At 48.0% G+C, this 24,840-nt stretch overlaps 1 protein-coding gene across 1 annotated transcript; it reads left to right on the forward strand.

Annotated features, from left to right (window-relative positions):
- The first annotated feature begins 20,465 nt into the window (after positions 1-20,465).
- Positions 20,466-24,729, forward strand: LOC139415468 (transcription factor 21-like). Its single transcript, XM_071163561.1, has 2 exons — positions 20,466-21,063; positions 24,174-24,729. The coding sequence occupies exons 1-2, from the start codon at positions 20,482-20,484 to the stop codon at positions 24,261-24,263; spliced, it is 672 nt and encodes a 223-aa protein (XP_071019662.1). The 5' UTR covers positions 20,466-20,481; the 3' UTR covers positions 24,264-24,729.
- Positions 24,730-24,840: the final 111 nt, after the last annotated feature.

A 24,840-nucleotide genomic window follows, 5' to 3' on the forward strand; every position in this document is an offset into this window, starting at 1 on the left:
GGTGTAAAGGGTCCATAAAAGGACTGACCAAGGTCAGTTACACCACCCACTGGGTGTAAAGAGTCCATAACAGGACTGACCAGGGTCAGTTACACCACCCACTGGGTGTAAAGGGTCCATAACAGGACTGACCTGAGTCAGTTACACCACCCACTGGGTGTAAAGAGTCCATATCAGGACTGACCAGGGTCAGTTACACCACCCACTGGGTGTAAAGAGTCCATATCAAGACTGACCAGGGTCAACACCACCCACTGGGTGTAAAGGGTCCATAACAGGACTGACCAGGGTCAACACCACCCACTGGGTGGAAAGGGTCCATAACAGGTATAATCATCAGGCTAGGAGGAGTACATGGGCCTCCTTCCAGACCTTGCGGATAATACCAGGTATAATCATCAGGTTAGGAGGAGTACATGGGCCACCTTCCAGACCTTGGGGATAGTACCAGATATAATCATCAGGTTAGGAGATGTACATGGGCCTCCTTCCAGACCCTGGGGATAGTACCAGATACAATCATCAGGTTATGAGGAGTACATGGGCCTCCTTCCAGACCTTGGGGATAATACCAGGTATAATCATCAGGTTAGGAGGAGTACATGGGCCTCCTTCCAGACCCTGGGGATAGTACCAGGTATAATCATCAGGTAAAAAATATGGGAAACCAAGCAAATCAGCTCCAGCGAATGTTTTGTTTTTACATTTATCTTAAACAAGGCATCTAGCACATCACAAGAAGTAAATTGTTGAAATGAAAACAAAGATTCACTAGAAATTGAAGGGTTAACAGTTGAATCAGCCAGAGGCTAGCAGAGGGAAGAGCAGTCGATTGACTGACCAGGGTCAACACCACCCACTGGGTGAAAAGGGTCCATAACAGGACTGACCAGGGTCAGTTACACCACCCACTGGGTGTAAGGGTGCATATTAGGACTGACCAGGGTCAACACCACCAACTGGGTGTAAAGGGTCCATAACAGGACTGACCAGGGTCAACACCACCCACTGGTGTAAAGGGTCCATAACAGGACTGACCAGGGTCAGTTACACCACCCACTGGGTGTAAAGGGTCCATAACAGGACTGACCAGGGTCAACACAACCCCTTAACATGTATTTTTAACCTCACGCTTGATGTTAAGGAAATCCCCAAGTTATGTAAATATGCTTTTGTACTGCCTCTCCTGAAAGGTGGAGATCCTTCGCTACTTGACAACTATCGACCCATATCAAAGTTGTCTGTACTGTCAAAGGTACTGGAGTCCTAAGTTAGTAGGCAGCTAAAGGTTTTCTTCCAAGAAAAGAACATCTTAGATGGAATGCAATCAGGTTTTTAGGTCTGGCCACAGCACTGTTTCAGCAACATTGAAGGTTTTAAATGACATCCACTGTGCTCTTGATAAGAAGTTACATTGTGTGTCTGTTTTTATTGATTTGTCGAAGGCTTTTGACACCGTGGACCATGCTGTGTTAGTGCAAAGGTTAAAATGTTGTGGAATTACAGGTCATGATTTAGATTGGTTTATAAGTTACCTATCAAATCGTACATAATGTGTAATGGCGGATGGTTGTAAATCTGAGTCCATAGAGGTGTGCTCAGGTGTTCCGCAAGGTTCTATTTTGGGCCCACTGTTGTTCATTTTGTACATCAACAACATTGGGGATCTTATTGAAACAGCGGATGTTCATTTTTATGCAGATAATACTGTTCTTTATTTAAGTGGCAGTAATTTATCTTTAGCTTTTGAAAATGCCCAAAGAGCATTTAACATCATACAACAGAGTCTGTATGATTTAAAGCTGATTTTGAATTCGGGTTAAACAAAATGTATGGTATTTTCAAATGCCAGGCATGTTACAAATCATGTCATTGCTACATTGGCTGGATATATTATAGAGCAAGTTAAAGTGTACAAATATTTGGGTGTGTGGGTTGATGATAAGCTGAGCTTCACTGTACATGTAGAGAACTTGATAAGGAAGCTCAAGCTGAAAATAGGATTTTATTACCGGCATAAGGCTTGTTTTTCTCTGGAGGCCAGGAAGGAGCTGGTATGATGTACATTACTGTCGGTTTTAGATATTAGTGATGTTATATATATGCAGGCCTCAGCCACTACCCTGAGAGCACTTTATTCAGTGTATCATGCAGCCCTCAGGTTCATTACAAATCAGAAACGCCTAACACATCATTGTGATCTCTACAGCGCTGTTGGCTGGTCGTCATTGACCTTGTGTAGGCTTAAACACTGGTATACACTGATTTATAAGGTCATATTGTAGGCTTAAACACTGGTATACACTGATTTATAAGGCCATATTGGGTAAAATGCCATTTTATCTCTGTTCTTTTTTAGTCAGGTCAGTAAATAAATATCATTTACGGTCCCATTCTGATTTTCTTCTAACAGTACCAAAAATTAGAACAGGTCATGGTAGAAATAGTTTTAGTTACTTAGCTCCGTGGTCCTGGAATTCTCTCCAGAAAATTTAAAAATGTGATGATCTAGTTTCGTTGGTGGAGTTTAAACACCCACTGGGTGTAAAGAGTCCATATCAGGACTGACCAGGGTCACACCACCCACTGGGTGTAAAGGGTCCATAACAGGACTGACCAGGGTCAACACCACCCACTGGGTGTAAAAGGGTCCATATCAGGACTGACCAGGGTCAACACCACCAACTGGGTGTAAAGGGTCCATAACAGGACTGACCAGGGTCAACACCACCCACTGGGTGTAAAGGGTCCATATCAGGACTGACCAGGGTCAACACCACCCACTGGGTGTAAAGGGTCCATAACAGGACTGACCAGGGTCAACACCACCCACTGGGTGTAAAGGGTCCATAAAAGGACTGACCAAGGTCAGTTACACCACCCACTGGGTGTAAAGAGTCCATAACAGGACTGACCAGGGTCAGTTACACCACCCACTGGGTGTAAAGGGTCCATAACAGGACTGACCTGAGTCAGTTACACCACCCACTGGGTGTAAAGGGTCCATAACAGGACTGACCAGGGTCAACACCACCCACTGGGTGGAAAGGGTCCATAACAGGACTGACCAGGGTCAACACCACCCACTGGGTGTAAAGAGTCAATAACAGGACTGACCAGGGTCAACACCACCCACTGGGTGTAAAGGGTCCATAACAGGACTGACCAGGGTCAGTTACACCACCCACTGGGTGTAAAGGGTCCATAACAGGACTGACCAGGGTCAGTTACACCACCCACTGGGTGTAAAGGGTCCATAACAGGACAGACCAGGGTCAACACCACCCACTGGGTGTAAAGGTCCATAACAGGACTGACCAGGGTCAACAACACCCACTGGGTGTAAAGGGTCCATAACAGGACTGACCAGGGTCAACACCACCCACTGGGTGTAAAGAGTCCATATCAGGACTGACCAGGGTCAACACCACCCACTGGGTGTAAAGAGTCCATAACAGGACTGACCAGGGTCAACACCACCCACTGGGTGTAAAGAGTCCATAACAGGACTGACCAGGGTCAACACCACCCACTGGGTGTAAAGAGTCCATAACAGGACTGACCAGGGTCAACACCACCCACTGGGTGTAAAGAGTCCATATCAGGACTGACCAGGGTCAGTTACCCCACCCACTGGGTGTAAAGAGTCCATAACAGGACTGACCAGGGTCAACACCACCCACTGGGTGTAAAGGGTCCATAACAGGACTGACCAGGGTCAACACCACCCACTGGGTGTAAAGCGTCCATAACAGGACTGACCAGGGTCAGTTACACCACCCACTGGGTGTAAAGAGTCCATATCAGGACTGACCAGGGTCAGTTACACCACCCACTGGGTGTAAAGAGTCCATATCAGGACTGACCAGGGTCAGTTACCCCACCCACTGGGTGTAAAGGGTCCATATCAGGACTGACCAAGGTCAGTTACACCACCCACTGGGTGTAAAGGGTCCATAACAGGACTGACCAGGGTCAGTTACCCCACCCACTGGGTGTAAAGGGTCCATATCAGGACTGACCAGGATCAACACCACCCAATGGGTGTAAAGGGTCCATAACAGGACTGACCAGGGTCAGTGACACCACCCACTGGGTGTAAAGGGTCCATATCAGGACTGACCAGGGTCAACACCACCCACTGGGTGTAAAGGGTCCATAACAGGACTGACCAGGGTCAGTTACCCCACCCACTGGGTGTAAAGAGTCCATAACAGGACTGACCAGGGTCACACCACCCACTGGGTGTAAAGGGTCCATATCAGGACTGACCAGGGTCAGTTACACCACCCACTGGGTGTAGAGGGTCCATAACAGGACTGACCAGGGTCAGTTAAACCACCCACTGGGTGTAAAGAGTCCATAACAGGACTGACCAGGGTCAGTTACACCACCCACTGGGTGTAAAGGGTCCATAACAGGACTGACAAGGGTCAGTTACACCACCCACTGGGTGTAAAGAGTCCACATCAGGACTGACCAGGTTCAGTTACACCACCCACTGGGTGTAAAGGGTCCATATCAGGACTGACCAGGGTCAGTTACACCACCCACTTGGTGTAAAGGGTCCATATCAGGACTGACCAGGGTCAACACCACCCACTGGGTGTAAAGGGTCCATAACAGGTCTGACCAGGGTCAACACCACCCACTGGGTGTAAAGGGTCCATAACAGGACTGACCAGGGTCAGTTACACCACCCACTGGGTGTAAAGGGTCCATAACAGGACTGACCAGGGTCAGTTACCCCACCCACTGGGTGTAAAGAGTCCATATCAGGACTGACCAGGGTCAACACCACCCACTGGGTGTAAAGAGTCCATATCAGGACTGACCAGGGTCAGTTACCCCACCCACTGGGTGTAAAGGGTCCATATCAGGACTGACCAGGGTCAACACCACCCACTGGGTGTAAAGGTCCATAACAGGACTGACCAGGGTCAACACCACCCACTGGGTGTAAAGGGTCCATATCAGGACTGACCAGGGTCAACACCACCCACTGGGTGTAAAGAGTCCATAACAGGACTGACCAGGGTCAGTTACACCACCCACTGGGTGTAAAGGGTCCATATCAGGACTGACCAGGGTCAGTTACACCACCCACTGGGTGTAAAGGGTCCATATCAGGACTGACCAGGGTCAGTTACACCACCCACTGGGTGTAAAGAGTCCATAACAGGACTGACCAGGGTCAGTTACACCACCCACTGGGTGTAAAGAGTCCATAACAGGACTGACCAGGGTCAGTTACAGCACCCACTGGGTGTAAAGGGTCCATAACAGGACTGACCAGGGTCAGTTACACCACCCACTGGGTGTAAAGGGTCCATAACAGGACTGACCAGGGTCAGTTACACCACCCACTGGGTGTAAAGAGTCCATAACAGGACTGACCAGGGTCAGTTACACCACCCACTGGGTGTAAAGGTCCATAACAGGACAGACCAGGGTCAGTTACACCACCCACTGGGTGTAAAGAGTCCATATCAGGACTGACCAGTGTCAACACCACCCACTGGGTGTAAAGGGTCCATAACAGGACTGACCAGGGTCAACACCACCCACTGGGTGTAAAGGGTCCATAACAGGACTGACCAGGGTCAACACCACCCACTGGGTGTAAAGGGTCCATATCAGGACTGACCAGTGTCAACACCACCCACTGGGTGTAAAGGGTCCATAACAGGACTGACCAGGGTCAACACCACCCACTGGGTGTAAAGGGTCCATAACAGGACTGACCAGGGTCAACACCACCCACTGGGTGTAAAGGGTCCATAACAGGACTGACCAGGGTCAGTTACACCACCCACTGGGTGTAAAGGGTCCATAACAGGACTGACCAGGGTCAGTTACACCACCCACTGGGTGTAAAGAGTCCATATCAGGACTGACCAGGGTCAACACCACCCACTGGGTGTAAAGGGTCCATAACAGGACTGACCAGGGTCAGTTACACCACCCACTGGGTGTAAAGGGTCCATATCAGGACTGACCAGGGTCAGTTACACCACCCACTGGGTGTAAAGGTCCATAACAGGACTGACCAGGGTCAGTTACACCACCCACTGGGTGTAAAGGGTCCATATCAGGACTGACCAGGGTCAACACCACCCACTGGGTGTAAAGAGTCCATATCAGGACTGACCAGGGTCAACACCACCCACTGGGTGTAAAGGGTCCATAACAGGACTGACCAGGGTCAGTTACACCACCCATTGGGTGTAAAGGGTCCATATCAGGACTGACCAGGGTCAACACCACCCACTGGGTGTTAAGAGTCCATATCAGGACTGACCAGGGTCAACACCACCCACTGGGTGTAAAGGGTCCATAACAGGACTGACCAGGGTCAACACCACCCACTGGGTGTAAAGGGTCCATAACAGGACTGACCAGGGTCAACACCACCCACTGGGTGTAAAGAGTCCATATCAGGACTGACCAGGGTCAACACCACCCACTGGGTGTAAAGGGTCCATAACAGGACTGACCAGGGTCAACACCACCCACTCGGTGTAAAGGGTCCATAACAGGACTGACCAGGGTCAACACCACCCACTGGGTGTAAAGGGTCCATAACAGGACTGACCAGGGTCACACCACCCACTGGGTGTAAAGGGTCCATATCAGGACTGACCAGGGTCAACACCACCCACTGGGTGTAAAGAGTCCATATCAGGACTGACCAGGGTCAACACCACCCACTGGGTGTAAAGGGTCCATAACAGGACTGACCAGGGTCAGTTACACCACCCATTGGGTGTAAAGGGTCCATATCAGGACTGACCAGGGTCAACACCACCCACTGGGTGTTAAGAGTCCATATCAGGACTGACCAGGGTCAACACCACCCACTGGGTGTAAAGGGTCCATAACAGGACTGACCAGGGTCAACACCACCCACTGGGTGTAAAGGGTCCATAACAGGACTGACCAGGGTCAACACCACCCACTGGGTGTAAAGAGTCCATATCAGGACTGACCAGGGTCACACCACCCACTGGGTGTAAAGGGTCCATATCAGGACTGACCAGGGTCAACACCACCCACTGGGTGTAAAGAGTCCATATCAGGACTGACCAGGGTCAACACCACCCACTGGGTGTAAAGGGTCCATAACAGGACTGACCAGGGTCAGTTACACCACCCATTGGGTGTAAAGGGTCCATATCAGGACTGACCAGGGTCAACACCACCCACTGGGTGTTAAGAGTCCATATCAGGACTGACCAGGGTCAACACCACCCACTGGGTGTAAAGGGTCCATAACAGGACTGACCAGGGTCAACACCACCCACTGGGTGTAAAGGGTCCATAACAGGACTGACCAGGGTCAACACCACCCACTGGGTGTAAAGAGTCCATATCAGGACTGACCAGGGTCAACACCACCCACTGGGTGTAAAGGGTCCATAACAGGACTGACCAGGGTCAACACCACCCACTCGGTGTAAAGGGTCCATAACAGGACTGACCAGGGTCAACACCACCCACTGGGTGTAAAGGGTCCATAACAGGACTGACCAGGGTCACACCACCCACTGGGTGTAAAGGGTCCATATCAGGACTGACCAGGGTCAGTTACACCACCCACTGGGTGTAGAGGGTCCATAACAGGACTGACCAGGGTCAGTTAAACCACCCACTGGGTGTAAAGAGTCCATAACAGGACTGACCAGGGTCAGTTACACCACCCACTGGGTGTAAAGGGTCCATAACAGGACTGACAAGGGTCAGTTACACCACCCACTGGGTGTAAAGAGTCCACATCAGGACTGACCAGGTTCAGTTACACCACCCACTGGGTGTAAAGGGTCCATATCAGGACTGACCAGGGTCAGTTACACCACCCACTTGGTGTAAAGGGTCCATATCAGGACTGACCACGGTCAACACCACCCACTGGGTGTAAAGGGTCCATAACAGGTCTGACCAGGGTCAACACCACCCACTGGGTGTAAAGGGTCCATAACAGGACTGACCAGGGTCAGTTACACCACCCACTGGGTGTAAAGGGTCCATAACAGGACTGACCAGGGTCAGTTACCCCACCCACTGGGTGTAAAGAGTCCATATCAGGACTGACCAGGGTCAACACCACCCACTGGGTGTAAAGAGTCCATATCAGGACTGACCAGGGTCAGTTACCCCACCCACTGGGTGTAAAGGGTCCATATCAGGACTGACCAGGGTCAACACCACCCACTGGGTGTAAAGGTCCATAACAGGACTGACCAGGGTCAACACCACCCACTGGGTGTAAAGGGTCCATATCAGGACTGACCAGGGTCAACACCACCCACTGGGTGTAAAGAGTCCATAACAGGACTGACCAGGGTCAGTTACACCACCCACTGGGTGTAAAGGGTCCATATCAGGACTGACCAGGGTCAGTTACACCACCCACTGGGTGTAAAGGGTCCATATCAGGACTGACCAGGGTCAGTTACACCACCCACTGGGTGTAGAGGGTCCATAACAGGACTGACCAGGGTCAGTTAAACCACCCACTGGGTGTAAAGAGTCCATAACAGGACTGACCAGGGTCAGTTACACCACCCACTGGGTGTAAAGGGTCCATAACAGGACTGACAAGGGTCAGTTACACCACCCACTGGGTGTAAAGAGTCCACATCAGGACTGACCAGGTTCAGTTACACCACCCACTGGGTGTAAAGGGTCCATATCAGGACTGACCAGGGTCAGTTACACCACCCACTTGGTGTAAAGGGTCCATATCAGGACTGACCAGGGTCAACACCACCCACTGGGTGTAAAGGGTCCATAACAGGTCTGACCAGGGTCAACACCACCCACTGGGTGTAAAGGGTCCATAACAGGACTGACCAGGGTCAGTTACACCACCCACTGGGTGTAAAGGGTCCATAACAGGACTGACCAGGGTCAGTTACCCCACCCACTGGGTGTAAAGAGTCCATATCAGGACTGACCAGGGTCAACACCACCCACTGGGTGTAAAGAGTCCATATCAGGACTGACCAGGGTCAGTTACCCCACCCACTGGGTGTAAAGGGTCCATATCAGGACTGACCAGGGTCAACACCACCCACTGGGTGTAAAGGTCCATAACAGGACTGACCAGGGTCAACACCACCCACTGGGTGTAAAGGGTCCATATCAGGACTGACCAGGGTCAACACCACCCACTGGGTGTAAAGAGTCCATAACAGGACTGACCAGGGTCAGTTACACCACCCACTGGGTGTAAAGGGTCCATATCAGTACTGACCAGGGTCAGTTACACCACCCACTGGGTGTAAAGGGTCCATATCAGGACTGACCAGGGTCAGTTACACCACCCACTGGGTGTAAAGAGTCCATAACAGGACTGACCAGGGTCAGTTACACCACCCACTGGGTGTAAAGAGTCCATAACAGGACTGACCAGGGTCAGTTACACCACCCACTGGGTGTAAAGGGTCCATAACAGGACTGACCAGGGTCAGTTACACCACCCACTGGGTGTAAAGAGTCCATAACAGGACTGACCAGGGTCAGTTACACCACCCACTGGGTGTAAAGGTCCATAACAGGACAGACCAGGGTCAGTTACACCACCCACTGGGTGTAAAGAGTCCATATCAGGACTGACCAGTGTCAACACCACCCACTGGGTGTAAAGGGTCCATAACAGGACTGACCAGGGTCAACACCACCCACTGGGTGTAAAGGGTCCATAACAGGACTGACCAGGGTCAGTTACACCACCCACTGGGTGTAAAGGGTCCATAACAGGACTGACCAGGGTCAGTTACACCACCCACTGGGTGTAAAGAGTCCATATCAGGACTGACCAGGGTCAGTTACACCACCCACTGGGTGTAAAGAGTCCATATCAGGACTGACCAGGGTCAGTTACACCACCCACTGGGTGTAAAGAGTCCATAACAGGGTCAACACCACCCACTGGGTGTAAAGAGTCCATAACAGGACTGACCAGGGTCAGTTACACCACCCACTGGGTGTAAAGGGTCCATAACAGGACTGACCAGGGTCAACACCTGGGCCCTTGATAGTTACCCAGATAGATAGTTACCCAGATATAATGGGCCCAGGTGAGGGGAACGCTCAGCGTTGTATGACACTATTATGGGCCCAGGTGAGGGGGACGCCCAGCGATGTGTGGCACTATCATGGGCCCAGGCCAGGTGAGGGGAACGCCCAGCGATGTGTGACACTATTATGGGCCCAGGCCAGGTGAGGGGAACGCCCAGCGATGTGACACTATTATGGGCCCAGGCCAGGTGAGGGGAACGCCCAGCGCTGTGACACTATTAAGGGTCCAGGTGAGGGGAACGCCCAGCGATGTGACACTATTAAGGGCCCAGGTGAGGGGAACGCCCAGCGATGTGTGACACTATTAAGGGCCCAGGTGAGGGGAACGCCCAGCGCTGTGACACTATTAAGGGCCCAGGTGAGGGGAACGCCCAGCGATGTGACACTATTAAGGGCCCAGGTGAGGGGAATTCCCAGCGATGTGACACTATTAAGGGCCCAGGTGAGGGGAACGCCCAGCGATGTGACACTATTAAGGGCCCAGGCCAGGTGAGGGGAACGCCCAGCGCTGTGACACTATTAAGGGCCCAGGTGAGGGGAACGCCCAGCGATGTGACACTATTAAGGGCCTAGGTGAGGGGAACGCCCAGCGATGTGACACTATTAAGGGCCCAGGCCAGGTGAGGGGAACGCCCAGCGATGTGACACTAGTAAGGACCCAGGTGAGGGGAACGCCCAGCGACGTGTGACACTATTAAGGGCCCAGGCCAGGTGAGGGGAATGCCCAGCGATGTGTGACACTATTAAGGGCCCAGGTGAGGGGAACGCCCAGCGATGTGTGACACTATTAAGGGCCCAGGTGAGAGGAACGCCCAGCGCTGTGACACTATTAAGGGCCCAGGTGAGGGGAACGCCCAGCGATGTGTGACACTATTAAGGGCCCAGGCCAGGTGAGGGGAACACCCAGCGATGTGACACTATTAAGGGTCCAGGCCAGGTGAGGGGAACGCCCAGCGATGTGACACTATTAAGGGTCCAGGCCAGGTGAGGGGAACGCCCAGCGATGTGACACTATTAAGGGTCCAGGCCAGGTGAGAGGAACGCTCAGCGTTGTGTGACACTATTAAGGACCCACGTGAGGGGAACGCCCAGCGCTGTAACACTATTAAGGGCCCAGGTGAGGGGAACGCCCAGCGATGTGACACTATTAAGGGCCCAGGTGAGGGGAACGCCCTGCGCTGTATGACACTATTAAGGGCCCAAGTGAGGGGAACGCCCAGCGATGTGTGACACTATTAAGGGCCCAGCCCAGGTGAGGGGAACGCCCAGCGATGTATGACACTATTAATGGCCCAGGCCAGGTGAAGGGAACGCCCAGCGATGTGTGACACTATTAAGGGCCGAGGTGAGGGGAACGCCCAGCGCTGTGACACTATTAAGGGCCCAGGTGAGGGGAACGCCCAGCGATGTGTGACACTATCAAGGGCCCAGGCCAGGTGAGGGGAACGCCCAGCGATGCGTGACACTATCAAGGGCCCAGGCCAGGTGAGGGGAACGCCCAGTGATGTGTGACACTATTAAGGGCCCAGGCCAGGTGAGGGGAACACCCAGCGTTGTGACACTATTAAGGGCCCAGGTGAGGGGAACACCCAGTGATGTGACACTATTAAGGGCCCAGGCCAGGTGAGGTGAACGCCCAGCGATGTGTGACACTATTAAGGGCCCAGGTGAGGGGAACGCCCAGCGATGTGACACTATTAAGGGCCCAGGTGAGGGGAACGCTCAGCGCTGTATGACTCTATTAAGGGTCCAGGTGAGGGGAACGCCCAGCGATGTGTGGCACTATTAAGGGCCCAGGCCAGGTGAGGGGAACGCCCAGCGCTGTGACACTATTAAGGGCCCAGGTGAGGGGAACGCTCAGTGCTGTATGACTCTATTAAGGGTCCAGGTGAGGGGAACGCCCAGCGATGTATGACACTATTAAGGGCCCAGGCCAGGTGAGGGGAACGCCCAGCGATGTGACACTATTAAGGGCCCAGGTGAGGGGAACGCCCAGCGCTGTATGACATTATTAAGGGCCCAGGTGAGGGGAACGCCCAGCGATGTGTGACACTATTAAGGGCCCAGGCCAGGTGAGGGGAACGCCCAGCGATGTGACACTATTAAGGGCCCATGCCAGGTGAGGGGAACGCCCAGCGATGTGACACTATTAAGGGCCCAGGTGAGGGGAACGCCCAGCGATGTGACACTATTAAGGGCCCATGCCAGGTGAGGGGAACGCCCAGCGATGTGACACTATTAAGGGCCCAGGTGAGGGGAACGCCCAGCGATGTGACACTATTAAGGGCCCAGGTGAGGGGAACGCCCAGCGATGTGTGACACTATTAAGGGCCCAGGTGAGGGGAACGCCCAGCGATGTGTGACACTACTAAGGGCCCAGGTGAGGGGAACGCCCTGCCTGTCTGTCTGTCTGGTTCTATGTGCGTGAAATTATGTTGTTGTTTGTTGTTGTAGTTTCGCAAACGGACCTGGCTGTTACACCATTAAGGATTCCAGCTTTAACCTTTTTTGAGCCCCTCTCTCTCCACACACAGGAACAGACATAAATGGGGTGGTTATGGACCCTGGTCCATATGTCTGTTCTTCCCCCACTTAACCCTCCCCAATATGTCTGTTGTTCCCCCACTTAACCCTCCCCAATATGTCTGTTCTTCCCCCACTTAACCCTCCCCAATATGTCTGTTCTTCCCGCACTTAACCCTCCCCAATATGTCTGTTCTTCCCCCACTTAGCCCTCCCCAATATGTCTGTTGTTGCCCCACGTAACCCTCCCCATAATGTCTGTTGTTCCCCCACTTAACCCTCCCCATAATGTCTGTTCTTCCCCCACTTAACCCTCCCCAATATGTCTGTTCTTCCTCCATTTAACCCTCCCCATAATATCTGTTCTTCCTCCACGTAACCCTCCCCATAATGTCTGTTCTTCCCCCACTTAACCCTCCCCAATATGTCTGTTCTTCCTCCATTTAACCCTCCCCATAATATCTGTTCTTCCTCCACGTAACCCTCCCCATAATATCTGTTCTTCCTCCACGTAACCCTCCCCACAATGTCTGTTGTTCCCCCACTTAACCCTCCCCATAATGTCTGTTCTTCCCCCACTTAACCCTCCCCATAATGTCTGTTGTTCCCCCACTTAACCCTCCCCAATATGTCTGTTCTTCCTCCATTTAACCCTCCCCATAATATCTGTTCTTCCTCCACTTAACCCTCCCCATAATGTTTGTTGTTCCCCCACTTAACCCTCCCCAATATGTCTGTTCTTCCTCCACTTAACCCTCCCCAATATGTCTGTTCTTCCTCCACTTAACCCTTCCCATAACGTCAGTTGTTTTGTTTCGGCCGGTAGAGGATTTGGGGGGAATCGGTGTGGAATGATCTCTGAGGCCAAACAGCGACTCCTGGGTTTCCGGGGATCACCGGTATTCATTACATCGGAGGGACCGAAGGCGCCAGAGTGCTCTATCTGCCCCAGTCCCCCCAAGACACCGCCCTGTTCTCACGCTCCCATTAACGGTGCTGACAGTCGCCAGGTTCTCCTTTGGCTACAACATTAGTTGTCCAACTGAATGCATTCAACTGAAATGTGTCTTCAACATTTAACCCCTCTGAATCAGAGAGGTGGGGAACATTTAACCCCTCTGAATCAGAGAGGTGAGGGGGGGCTGCCATAATCGACATCCACGTCTTCGGCGCCAGTGAAACAGTGGGTTCAGTGAAACAGTGGGTTCAGTGAAACAGTGGGTTCAGTGAAACAGTGGGTTCACTGCCTTGCTCAGTGATAGAAAGACAGATTTTTACCTCATCAGCTCAGGAATTCGATCGAGCAACCTTTTCGGTTACTGGCCCAACGCTCTAACCAATAGGCTACCTGCCTCCTCTACACTCTAACCAATAGGCTACCTGCCTCCTCTACACTCGGACCAATAGGCTACCTGCCTCCTCTACACTCTGACCAATAGGCTACCTGCCTCCTCTACACTCTAACCAATAGGCTACCTGCCTCCCCACATCAGCACCTTATGTGGTAGTTTGTCTACTTCTGTTTGTCATTCCGCAAGGTAAAGCAAAGCACAAGCATGCGACACACCGCAATCTAGTCCCGGCAGAGTCGCAACGGTGGGGATTACCTCACATTGAAATGAATGGACTTGAGGATTAGGTTGGTGGATGATAGGCCACATCCCAAACAGCACCCTAGGCTATTCCCTATATAGTTCCCTACTTTTTGAACAAGGCGTGCTACTTTTCACCAGGGCTTATGTAGTGCACTACTCTGTTGTTCATGTGGAATGGAATGTAGAGAGTAGTTATAGCTAGGCAACAACACCTGTAGTAGACTACACAGCATGTAGTTATAGCTAGGCAACAACACCTGTAGTAGACTACACAGCATGTAGTTATAGCTAGGCAACAACACCTGTAGTAGGATACACAGCATGTAGTTATAGCTAGGCAACAACACCTGTAGTAGGATACACAGCATGTAGTTATAGCTAGGCAACAACACCTGTAGTAGGATACACAGCATGTAGTTATAGCTAGGCAACAACACCTGTAGTAGACTACACAGCATGTAGTTATAGCTAGGCAACAACACCTGCAGTAGGATCCACAGCATGTAGTTATAGCTAGGCAACAACACCTGTAGTAGACTACACAGCATGTAGTTATAGCTAGGCAACAACACCTGTAGTAGACTACACAGCATGTAGTTATAGCTAGGCAACAACACCTGTAGTAGGATACACAGCATGTAGTTATAGCTAGGCAACAACACCTGTAGTAGACTACACAGCATGTAGTTATAGCTAGGCAACAACACCTGTAGTAGACTACACAGCATGTAGTTATAGCTAGTTAACAACACCTGCAGTAGGATACACAGCATGTAGTTATAGCTAGGCAACAACACCTGTAGGAGGTTACACAGCATGTAGTTATAGCTAGGCAACAACACCTGTAGTAGGATACACAGCATGTAGTTATAGCTAGGCAACAACACCTGTAGTAGACTACACAGCATGTAGTTATAGCTAGGCAACAACACCTGTAGTAGACTACACAGCATGTAGTTATAGCTAGGCAACAACACCTGTAGTAGGATACACAGCATGTAGTTATAGCTAGGCAACAACACCTGTAGGAGGTTACACAGCATGTAGTTATAGCTAGGCAACAACACCTGTAGGAGGTTACACAGCATGTAGTTATAGCTAGGCAACAACACCTGTAGTAGACTACACAGCATGTAGTTATAGCTAGGCAACAACACCTGTAGGAGGTTACACAGCATGTAGTTATAGCTAGGCAACAACACCTGTAGTAGACTACACAGCATGTAGTTATAGCTAGGCAACAACACCTGTAGTAGACTACACAGCATGTAGTTATAGCTAGGCAACAACACCTGTAGTAGGATACACAGCATGTAGTTATAGCTAGGCAACAACACCTGTAGGAGGTTACACAGCATGTAGTTATAGCTAGGCAACAACACCTGTAGTAGACTACACAGCATGTAGTTATAGCTAGGCAACAACACCTGTAGGAGGTTACACAGCATGTAGTTATAGCTAGGCAACAACACCTGTAGTAGACTACACAGCATGTAGTTATAGCTAGGCAACAACACCTGTAGGAGGATACACAGCATGTAGTTATAGCTAGGCAACAACACCTGTAGTAGGATACACAGCATGTAGTTATAGCTAGGCAACAACACCTGTAGTAGGATACACAGCATGTAGTTATAGCTAGGCAACAACACCTGTAGTAGGATACACAGCATGTAGTTATAGCTAGGCAACAACACCTGTAGTATGATACACAGCATGTAGTTATAGCTAGGCAACAACACCTGTAGTAGACTACACAGCATGTAGTTATAGCTAGGCAACAACACCTGTAGTAGGATACACAGCATGTAGTTATAGCTAGGCAACAACACCTGTAGTAGGATACACAGCATGTAGTTATAGCTAGGCAACAACACCTGTAGTAGACTACACAGCATGTAGTTATAGCTAGTTAACAACACCTGTAGTAGACTACACAGCATGTAGTTATAGCTAGGCAACAACACCTGTAGTAGACTACACAGCATGTAGTTATAGCTAGGCAACAACACCTGTAGTAGGATACACAGCATGTAGTTATAGCTAGGCAACAACACCTGTAGTAGACTACACAGCATGTAGTTATAGCTAGGCAACAACACCTGTAGTAGACTACACAGCATGTAGTTATAGCTAGGCAACAACACCTGTAGTAGACTACACAGCACAGTGTTTTTTACTGCTATGGATGACATCATAAGTGACCTGGACACTAGGTTCCAGAACACAGTGTTTTTTACTGCTATGGATGACATCATAAGTGACCTGGACACTAGGTTCCAGAACACAGTGTTTTTTACTGCTATGGATGACATCATAAGTGACCTGGACACTAGGTTCCAGAACACAGTGTTTTTTACTGCTATGGATGACATCATAAGTGACTTGGACACTAGGTTTGTCTCCTCTTGGTCTCCTGAACACTGTATATGCTGACACTTTCCCCTCCTAACTTGTCCCCTCTTGGTCTCCTGAACACTGTATATGCTGCCACTTTCCCTCCTAACTTGACCCCTCTTGGTCTCCTGAATGTAATTTGTAAGATGCAGCTGCAAAGCATTCTTGGAGATGTATAGCATTCTTGGAGAGGTATAGCATTCTTGGAGAGGTAAAGCATTCTTGGAGAGGTATAGCATTCTTGGAGAGGTATAGCATTCTTGGAGAGGTATAGCATTCTTGGAGAGGTATAGCATTCTTGGAGAGGTATAGCATTCTTGGAGAGGTATAGCATTCTTGGAGAGGTATAGCATTCTTGGAGAGGTATAGCATTCTTGGAGAGGTATAGCATTCTTGGAGAGGTATAGCATTCTTGGAGAGGTATAGCATTCTTGGAGAGGTATAGCATTCTTGGAGAAGTAAAGCATTCTTGGAGAGGTATAGCATTCTTGGAGAGGTATAGCATTCTTGGAGAGGTATAGCATTCTTGGAGAGGTATAGCATTCTTGGAGAGGTATAGCATTCTTGGAGAGGTATAGCATTCTTGGAGAGGTATAGCATTCTTGGAGAAGTAAAGCATTCTTGGAGAGGTAAAGCATTCTTGGAGAGGTATAGCATTCTTGGAGAGGTATAGCATTCTTGGAGAAGTAAAGCATTCTTGGAGAGGTATAGCATTCTTGGAGAGGTATAGCATTCTTGGAGGGGTAAAGCATTCTTGGAGAAGTAAAGCATTCTTGGAGAGGTATAGCATTCTTGGAGAGGTATAGCATTCTTGGAGAGGTAAAACATTCTTGGAGAAGTGTGCATTACTTTACATTTATTTTGCCTGTGACTGTTGCTGGTGGCGAAAGAGCTTTCGGTAAGCTAAAAACTGATTTTAAAAAGCTATTTGAGGTCCACTATGTCCCAGGACAGGCTTTGCAGTCTTGTCATGCTGTTCATTGAAAGTCAGTTAGCTCGAAATCTGGACTTCAAAGACTTGATCAGTGTCTTTGCTAGCAAGAAGGCTGGGCGCTGGGCTCTTGGTGAGTAAGGCTGAGCGAGGGCCAGTGATATCTGTTAAATGGCATGGCTATGGATATTGGATCACTACACACATGATGCCCACAGGCTGAGAACAAGACTGAGAACAAGACTGAGAACAAGACTGAGAACAGACTGAGAACAAGACTGAGAACAGACTGAGAACAAGACTGAGAACAGACTGAGAACAAGACTGAGAACAAGACTGAGAACAAGACTGAGAACAGACTGAGAACAAGGCTGAGAACAAGACTGAGAACAAGACTGAGAACAAGACTGAGAACAAGACTGAGAACAGACTGAGAACAAGACTGAGAACAGACTGAGAACAAGACTGAGAACAGACTGAGAACAAGACTGAGAACAAGACTGAGAACAAGACTGAGAACAGACTGAGAACAAGACTGAGAACAAGACTGAGAACAAGACTGAGAACAAGACTGAGAACAGACTGAGAACAGACTGAGAACAAGACTGAGAACAGACTGAGAACAAGACTGAGAACAGACTGAGAACAGACTGAGAACAAGACTGAGAACAGGCTGAGAACAAGACTGAGAACAAGACTGAGAACAGGACTGAGAACAGGACTGAGAACAGACTGAGAACAGGCTGAGAACTAAGACTGAGAACAGACTGAGAACAAGAATGAGAACAGGACTGAGAACAAGACTGAGAACAAGACTGAGAACAGACTGAGAACAAGACTGAGAACAGACTGAGAACAAGACTGAGAACAAGACTGAGAACAGACTGAGAACAGACTGAGAACAGAGTGAGAACAAGCCTGAGAACAGACTGAGAACAGACTGAGAACAAGACTGAGAACAGGACTGAGAACAAGACTGAGAACAAGACTGAGAACAGACTGAGAACAGACTGAGAACAAGACTGAGAACAGACTGAGAACAGGCTGAGAACTAAGACTGAGAACAGACTGAGAACAAGAATGAGAACAGGACTGAGAACAAGACTGAGAACAAGACTGAGAACAGACTGAGAACAAGACTGAGAACAGACTGAGAACAAGACTGAGAACAAGACTGAGAACAGACTGAGAACAGACTGAGAACAGAGTGAGAACAAGCCTGAGAACAGACTGAGAACAGACTGAGAACAAGACTGAGAACAGGACTGAGAACAAGACTGAGAACAAGACTGAGAACAAGACTGAGAACAAGATATATCTCAAAGTAATGGCTGGATTGACCATAAAACCTGTTGTTCACAATCAAGCCCCCAAGTGGAAGAAACCTATTGATTAGACCTCTTGACCTTTCCTCTAGCGCCACCTTCAGGCCTTTTCATTTCCATGTTGTTTTCCATTTCCACTTCCACAGCTGCTTATTGTCTCGTTGGTATGTGTACTTAGTTCAGAAATCTGCTTCTGATTTGATTATTTGTTTGTTATATCATTCTATAGATTATAATGTTAATTTATTTTAATTGAAGAGGTTCTAATGTATATTTAAGTTATATTTATTTTAAGATATTTATTCATGTTAAGATCATTTCCCATTGAAGATTTTTACCATTAAAATGACATTTAGACTGTAAAAGATGGCCTTTAGCACATTTCCTATAGAAGTCTTGCATCAAATAGTGAATTCCACTGTATGCAGTCTGTTGCATGCATGTCTGCACAGTGTTATATTATCACAGCTCACTATCAGTAAATATCCTACAGTAAATATCCTACAGTAAATATTGGGACTACAAGAGAGTTGCAAGCCTGCAAAGGTAGAGTTATTTAAACCTTTGAATGGGTCGATTGGGTTCTGGGGGTGTGTGGGTACAGGTAGAGAGTTATTTAAAGCTTTGAATGGGTCGATTGGTTCTGGAGGTGTGTGACTACAGGTAGAGAGTTATTTAAAGCTTTGAAAGCGTCAATTGGGTTCTGGGGGTGTGTGGGTACAGGTAGAGAGTTATTTAAAGCTTTGAATGGGTCGATTGGGTTCTGGGGGTGTGTGGTTACAGGTAGAGAGTTATTTAAAGCTTTGAATGGGTCGATTGGGTTCTGGAGGTGTGTGGGTACAGGTAGAGAGTTATTTAAAGCTTTGAATGGGTCGATTGGGTTCTGGAGGTGTGTGGTTACAGGTAGAGAGTTATTTAAAGCTTTGAATGGGTCGATTGGGTTCTGGAGGTGTGTGGGTACAGGTAGAGAGTTATTTAAAGCTTTGAATGGGTCGACTGGGTTCTGGAGGTGTGTGGGTACAGGTAGAGAGTTATTTAAAGCTTTGAATGGGTCGACTGGGTTCTGGAGGTGTGTGGGTACAGGTAGAGAGTTATTTAAAGCTTTGAATGGGTCGATTGGGTTCTGGAGGTGTGTGGGTACAGGTAGAGAGTTATTTAAAGCTTTGAAAGGGTCGATTGGTTCTGGAGGTGTGTGACTACAGGTAGAGAGTTATTTAATAAACATTTGAATGGGTTGATTGGGTTCGAGAGGTGTGTGGTTACAGCAATTGCCCAGGGTTGGTGTGGCCTGTGATGGTGGGGCCCAATGAGATATCTTTTCAAGGGGCCCAAAATCCCTGGCAGCGCCCCTGGTTATACCCATGCAGATTGTCCTTTGTTTTTAAATTATCAAAAAGTTGTGTGTTTCCTCATTCTATCGGCTGCTTATGAATAGCTGGCATAAAATAAATGTTTTTACAACAGACCCAGTTATTCCACTATAGCGTCCACAATATTGGAGTTGGAGACGTGTAGAAATGTTCATCCCTCCCCTTGGCTCCCCTTCCCTCGCGGTCACGCCCCTGCCCACAGAGATAAATGGTAGGACTGCTTACCGTTTCCTTCACATCCTCTGCCGCTCCGGTTCATGAGCAGCCTGTTGGGTCTCGAGGAGGAGGAGGAGGAGGACACACAACGGCGAGCTCACTCACCTCAGTCTCCTGCAGTCTTAGTCCGTCCCGTGCCACACTCTGCTGAGGCCACGCGCCCCAACCGACAACCGAACATGTCCACCGGGTCGCTTAGCGACTTCGACGACGAGGTCCTGGACGGCATCCTGAAGTTCGGCTCTTCCGGTAAAGACTCTGGTACGTCGAACGAGAGCACAGAGGAGAGCTCGAACTGCGAGGGCGGCTCGGCCAACGATAAAGCTGCAACTGGAAAGAAACGGAAAACAGCGTACAGTAGGAAGAAGGCGCCGAACAGTGTGGCCCACGAGGGGTGCGGCAAACCTGTGCAGAGGAACGCAGCCAACGCACGAGAGCGAGCGAGGATGCGCGTGCTGTCAAAAGCGTTCTCCCGGTTGAAGATGACATTACCGTGGGTCCCACCGGACACCAAGCTCTCCAAACTGGACACGCTGCGCCTTGCCTCGAGCTACATCGCCCATCTACGGCAGATCCTTGCCAACGACAAATACGAGAACGGTTATAATCACCCCGTCAACCTGGTGAGAAACACACCTCAGCATTTCAAATACATTTTACAAAGCCGTTTTTTTTCAAGAAGTCCTTTTTCCATCAGCAGTTGTCACAAAGTGCTTTACTGATACCCGGTCTACTCCCGGCCTACTCCCGGTCTACTCCAAAGAGCAAGCAAAGCATGGGCAAATGTAGCACAGTGGCTAGCGGGGAAAACCCGGAGCCTTAGAATTAAAGAAAACCCTTTACTTACCCTTTGCCTGATAAGCCTACAATTAAAAGAGATCCAAGTTCTCGTCATGAATCAAACACGTGACATGAGTTGAAGTGTTTCTGACGGTCACTTTAAGGTTGATTGGAGAGGTTTGGATGGGCTATTTTAATAGGTGTAGGCTTATTGATGGTCCAAAGGGCTACATATCATTTGATTGTTTACTCAATATTGTCTGGACAATATAATTCACACAATAATTGATAACAACAAAAACATTCAACAGTATCATTTCACAACAGGGCTTATCCAAACAGAAACAACTGGTATATTTTGGAGAGTTCCATGTTATTTATCGCCTGGCCTATCCAGTTTAGCCTATTTAAATTTGGCCTATTCAGTTTGGCCTATTCACATTTGGCCTATTCACATTTGGCCTATTCACATTTGGCCTATTTAATTTAGCCTATTCAGTTTAGCCTATCCAGTTGTTTAGCCTATCCAGTTGTTTAGCCTATTTAAATTTGGCCTATCCAGTTTGGCCTATTCAGTTTAGCCTATTCAATTTAGCCTATTCACATTTGGCCTATTCACATTTGGCCTATTCAGTTTGGCCTATTCACATTTGGCCTATTCAGTTTGGCCTATTCACATTTGGCCTATTCAGTTTGGCCTATTCACATTTGGCCTATTCAGTTTGGCCTATTCACATTTGGCCTATTCAGTTTGGCCTATTCACATTTGGCCTATTCAGTTTGGCCTATTCACATTTGGCCTATTCAGTTTGGCCTATTCACATTTGGCCTATTCAGTTTGGCCTATTCAGTTTAGACTATTCACATTTGGCCTATTTAATTTAGCCTATCCAGTTTAGCCTATCCAGTTGTTTAGCCTATCCAGTTTAGCCTATCCAGTTTAGCCTATCCAGTTTAGCCTATCCAGTTTAGCCTATCCAGTTGTTTAGCCTATCCAGTTGTTTAGCCTATCCAGTTGTTTAGCCTATTTAATTTAGCCTATCCAGTTTAGCCTATCCAGTTGTTTAGCCTATCCAGTTTAGCCTATCCAGTTTAGCCTATCCAGTTTAGCCTATCCAGTTGTTTAGCCTATCCAGTTTAGCCTATCCAGTTTAGCCTATCCAGTTGTTTAGCCTATCCAGTTTAGCCTATCCAGTTTAGCCTATCCAGTTTAGCCTATCCAGTTTAGCCTATCCAGTTTAGCCTATCCAGTTTAGCCTATCCAGTTGTTTAGCCTATCCAGTTTAGCCTATCCAGTTGTTTAGCCTATCCAGTTTAGCCTATCCAGTTGTTTAGCCTATCCAGTTTAGCCTATCCAGTTTAGCCTATCCAGTTGTTTAGCCTATCCAGTTGTTTAGCCTATCCAGTTGTTTAGCCTATCCAGTTTAGCCTATCCAGTTTAGCCTATCCAGTTTAGCCTATCCAGTTTAGCCTATCCAGTTGTTTAGCCTATCCAGTTTAGCCTATCCAGTTTAGCCTATCCAGTTTAGCCTATCCAGTTGTTTAGCCTATCCAGTTTAGCCTATCCAGTTTAGCCTATCCAGTTTAGCCTATCCAGTTTAGCCTATCCAGTTTAGCCTATCCAGTTGTTTAGCCTATCCAGTTTAGCCTATCCAGTTTAGCCTATCCAGTTTAGCCTATTCAGTTTAGCCTATTCAGTTTAGCCTATCCAGTTTAGCCTATCCAGTTTAGCCTATCCAGTTTAGCCTATCCAGTTGTTTAGCCTATCCAGTTTAGCCTATTCAGTTTAGCCTATCCAGTTGTTTAGCCTATCCAGTTTAGCCTATCCAGTTTAGCCTATTCAGTTTAGCCTATTCAGTTTAGCCTATCCAGTTTAGCCTATCCAGTTTAGCCTATCCAGTTTAGCCTATCCAGTTGTTTAGCCTATCCAGTTTAGCCTATCCAGTTTAGCCTATCCAGTTTAGCCTATTCAGTTTAGCCTATCCAGTTTAGCCTATCCAGTTTAGCCTATTCAGTTTAGCCTATTCAGTTTAGCCTATCCAGTTTAGCCTATCCAGTTGTTTAGCCTATCCAGTTTAGCCTATCCAGTTGTTTAGCCTATCCAGTTTAGCCTATCCAGTTTAGCCTATCCAGTTTAGCCTATCCAGTTGTTTAGCCTATCCAGTTTAGCCTATCCAGTTTAGCCTATTCAGTTTAGCCTATCCAGTTGTTTAGCCTATCCAGTTTAGCCTATCCAGTTTAGCCTATCCAGTTTAGCCTATTCAGTTTAGCCTATTCAGTTTAGCCTATCCAGTTTAGCCTATCCAGTTTAGCCTATCCAGTTTAGCCTATCCAGTTGTTTAGCCTATCCAGTTGTTTAGCCTATCCAGTTGTTTAGCCTATCCAGTTTAGCCTATCCAGTTTAGCCTATCCAGTTTAGCCTATCCAGTTTAGCCTATCCAGTTTAGCCTATCCAGTTTAGCCTATTCAGTTTAGCCTATCCAGTTTAGCCTATCCAGTTGTTTAGCCTATCCAGTTGTTTAGCCTATCCAGTTGTTTAGCCTATCCAGTTGTTTAGCCTATCCAGTTTAGCCTATCCAGTTTAGCCTATCCAGTTTAGCCTATCCAGTTTAGCCTATTCCCATTTTGCAGGACGTTCAGGCTATGTAAAGAGGTATTGTAATATAAGCTCTCCGTTTTATTAAGATATTCAAGTACGATAATGATGTTTAGAAACATTACGCTGCTTGACAGTCGTCTATTAAAGAGTGGTAGCCCCAGTATTTAGCCTTTACACACATCAGATTAAAACTCCCCTCATTATCCATATATATATTTATATATACTGGACCTTACTGTAATATTACTGATGTTATAATAGTGTTTTTTAGTGTTTTAATAAATATGTTTTGTTAACCTAATGGTGTTGTTCTATTGCGCGGTGAGCTGATTTCCTGATCCTCTCTCTCTCCAGACGTGGCCCTTCATGGTCGCCGGTAAACCCGAGAACGATTTGAAAGAGATGCTCAACACCACCCGGTTGTGTGGAACAACTGCCTCGTGATGGAACGGATGGACATGACATGTTCATTAACGTTTTCGTTACCGGGAACGGACTTTTCCAGGTGGACCAGACATGCATGTCATATCTCCTAAACCAAATATTGAGTGGGAATAACCGGGAGAGTGCGCACTCTCTTGCGGGTTCACCCTACAGAGAAACGGATTTTATACGCCTATTTAAATTGTTTACATGTTGTCTTTGCTGGTTCGAGGACAGGTTGTGCTAAAGTTTTGTATTCGGTTTTATACTTTTAAAATGCATTGTATAAAAATGTTGTCATACAAGTGTGTGTGTGTGTGTGTGTGTGTGTGTGTGTGTGTGTGTGTGTATATATATATATATATATAACTTTTTTTTTTACAGGTGAAGTTGTCAGTCACCGATTTGGAAGCGCACATGAAAATGTGTCCGTTATTGTAATCGCCTGATTGTATTTAGGACTAAATAAAATGTATTCATTTTATCGTATACATTCTCTCACTCAAAGTGTGTTGGACTACTAAGAATACACAATTCTACAGGATACATGTTGTTGTTATTGTTGGCTATAGGCTTTTCTCCCTCTGATCAAACTAAC

This window comes from Oncorhynchus clarkii, chromosome 8 (assembly GCF_045791955.1).
Source record: "Oncorhynchus clarkii lewisi isolate Uvic-CL-2024 chromosome 8, UVic_Ocla_1.0, whole genome shotgun sequence".
NCBI classification, from domain to species: Eukaryota; Metazoa; Chordata; class Actinopteri; order Salmoniformes; family Salmonidae; genus Oncorhynchus; species Oncorhynchus clarkii.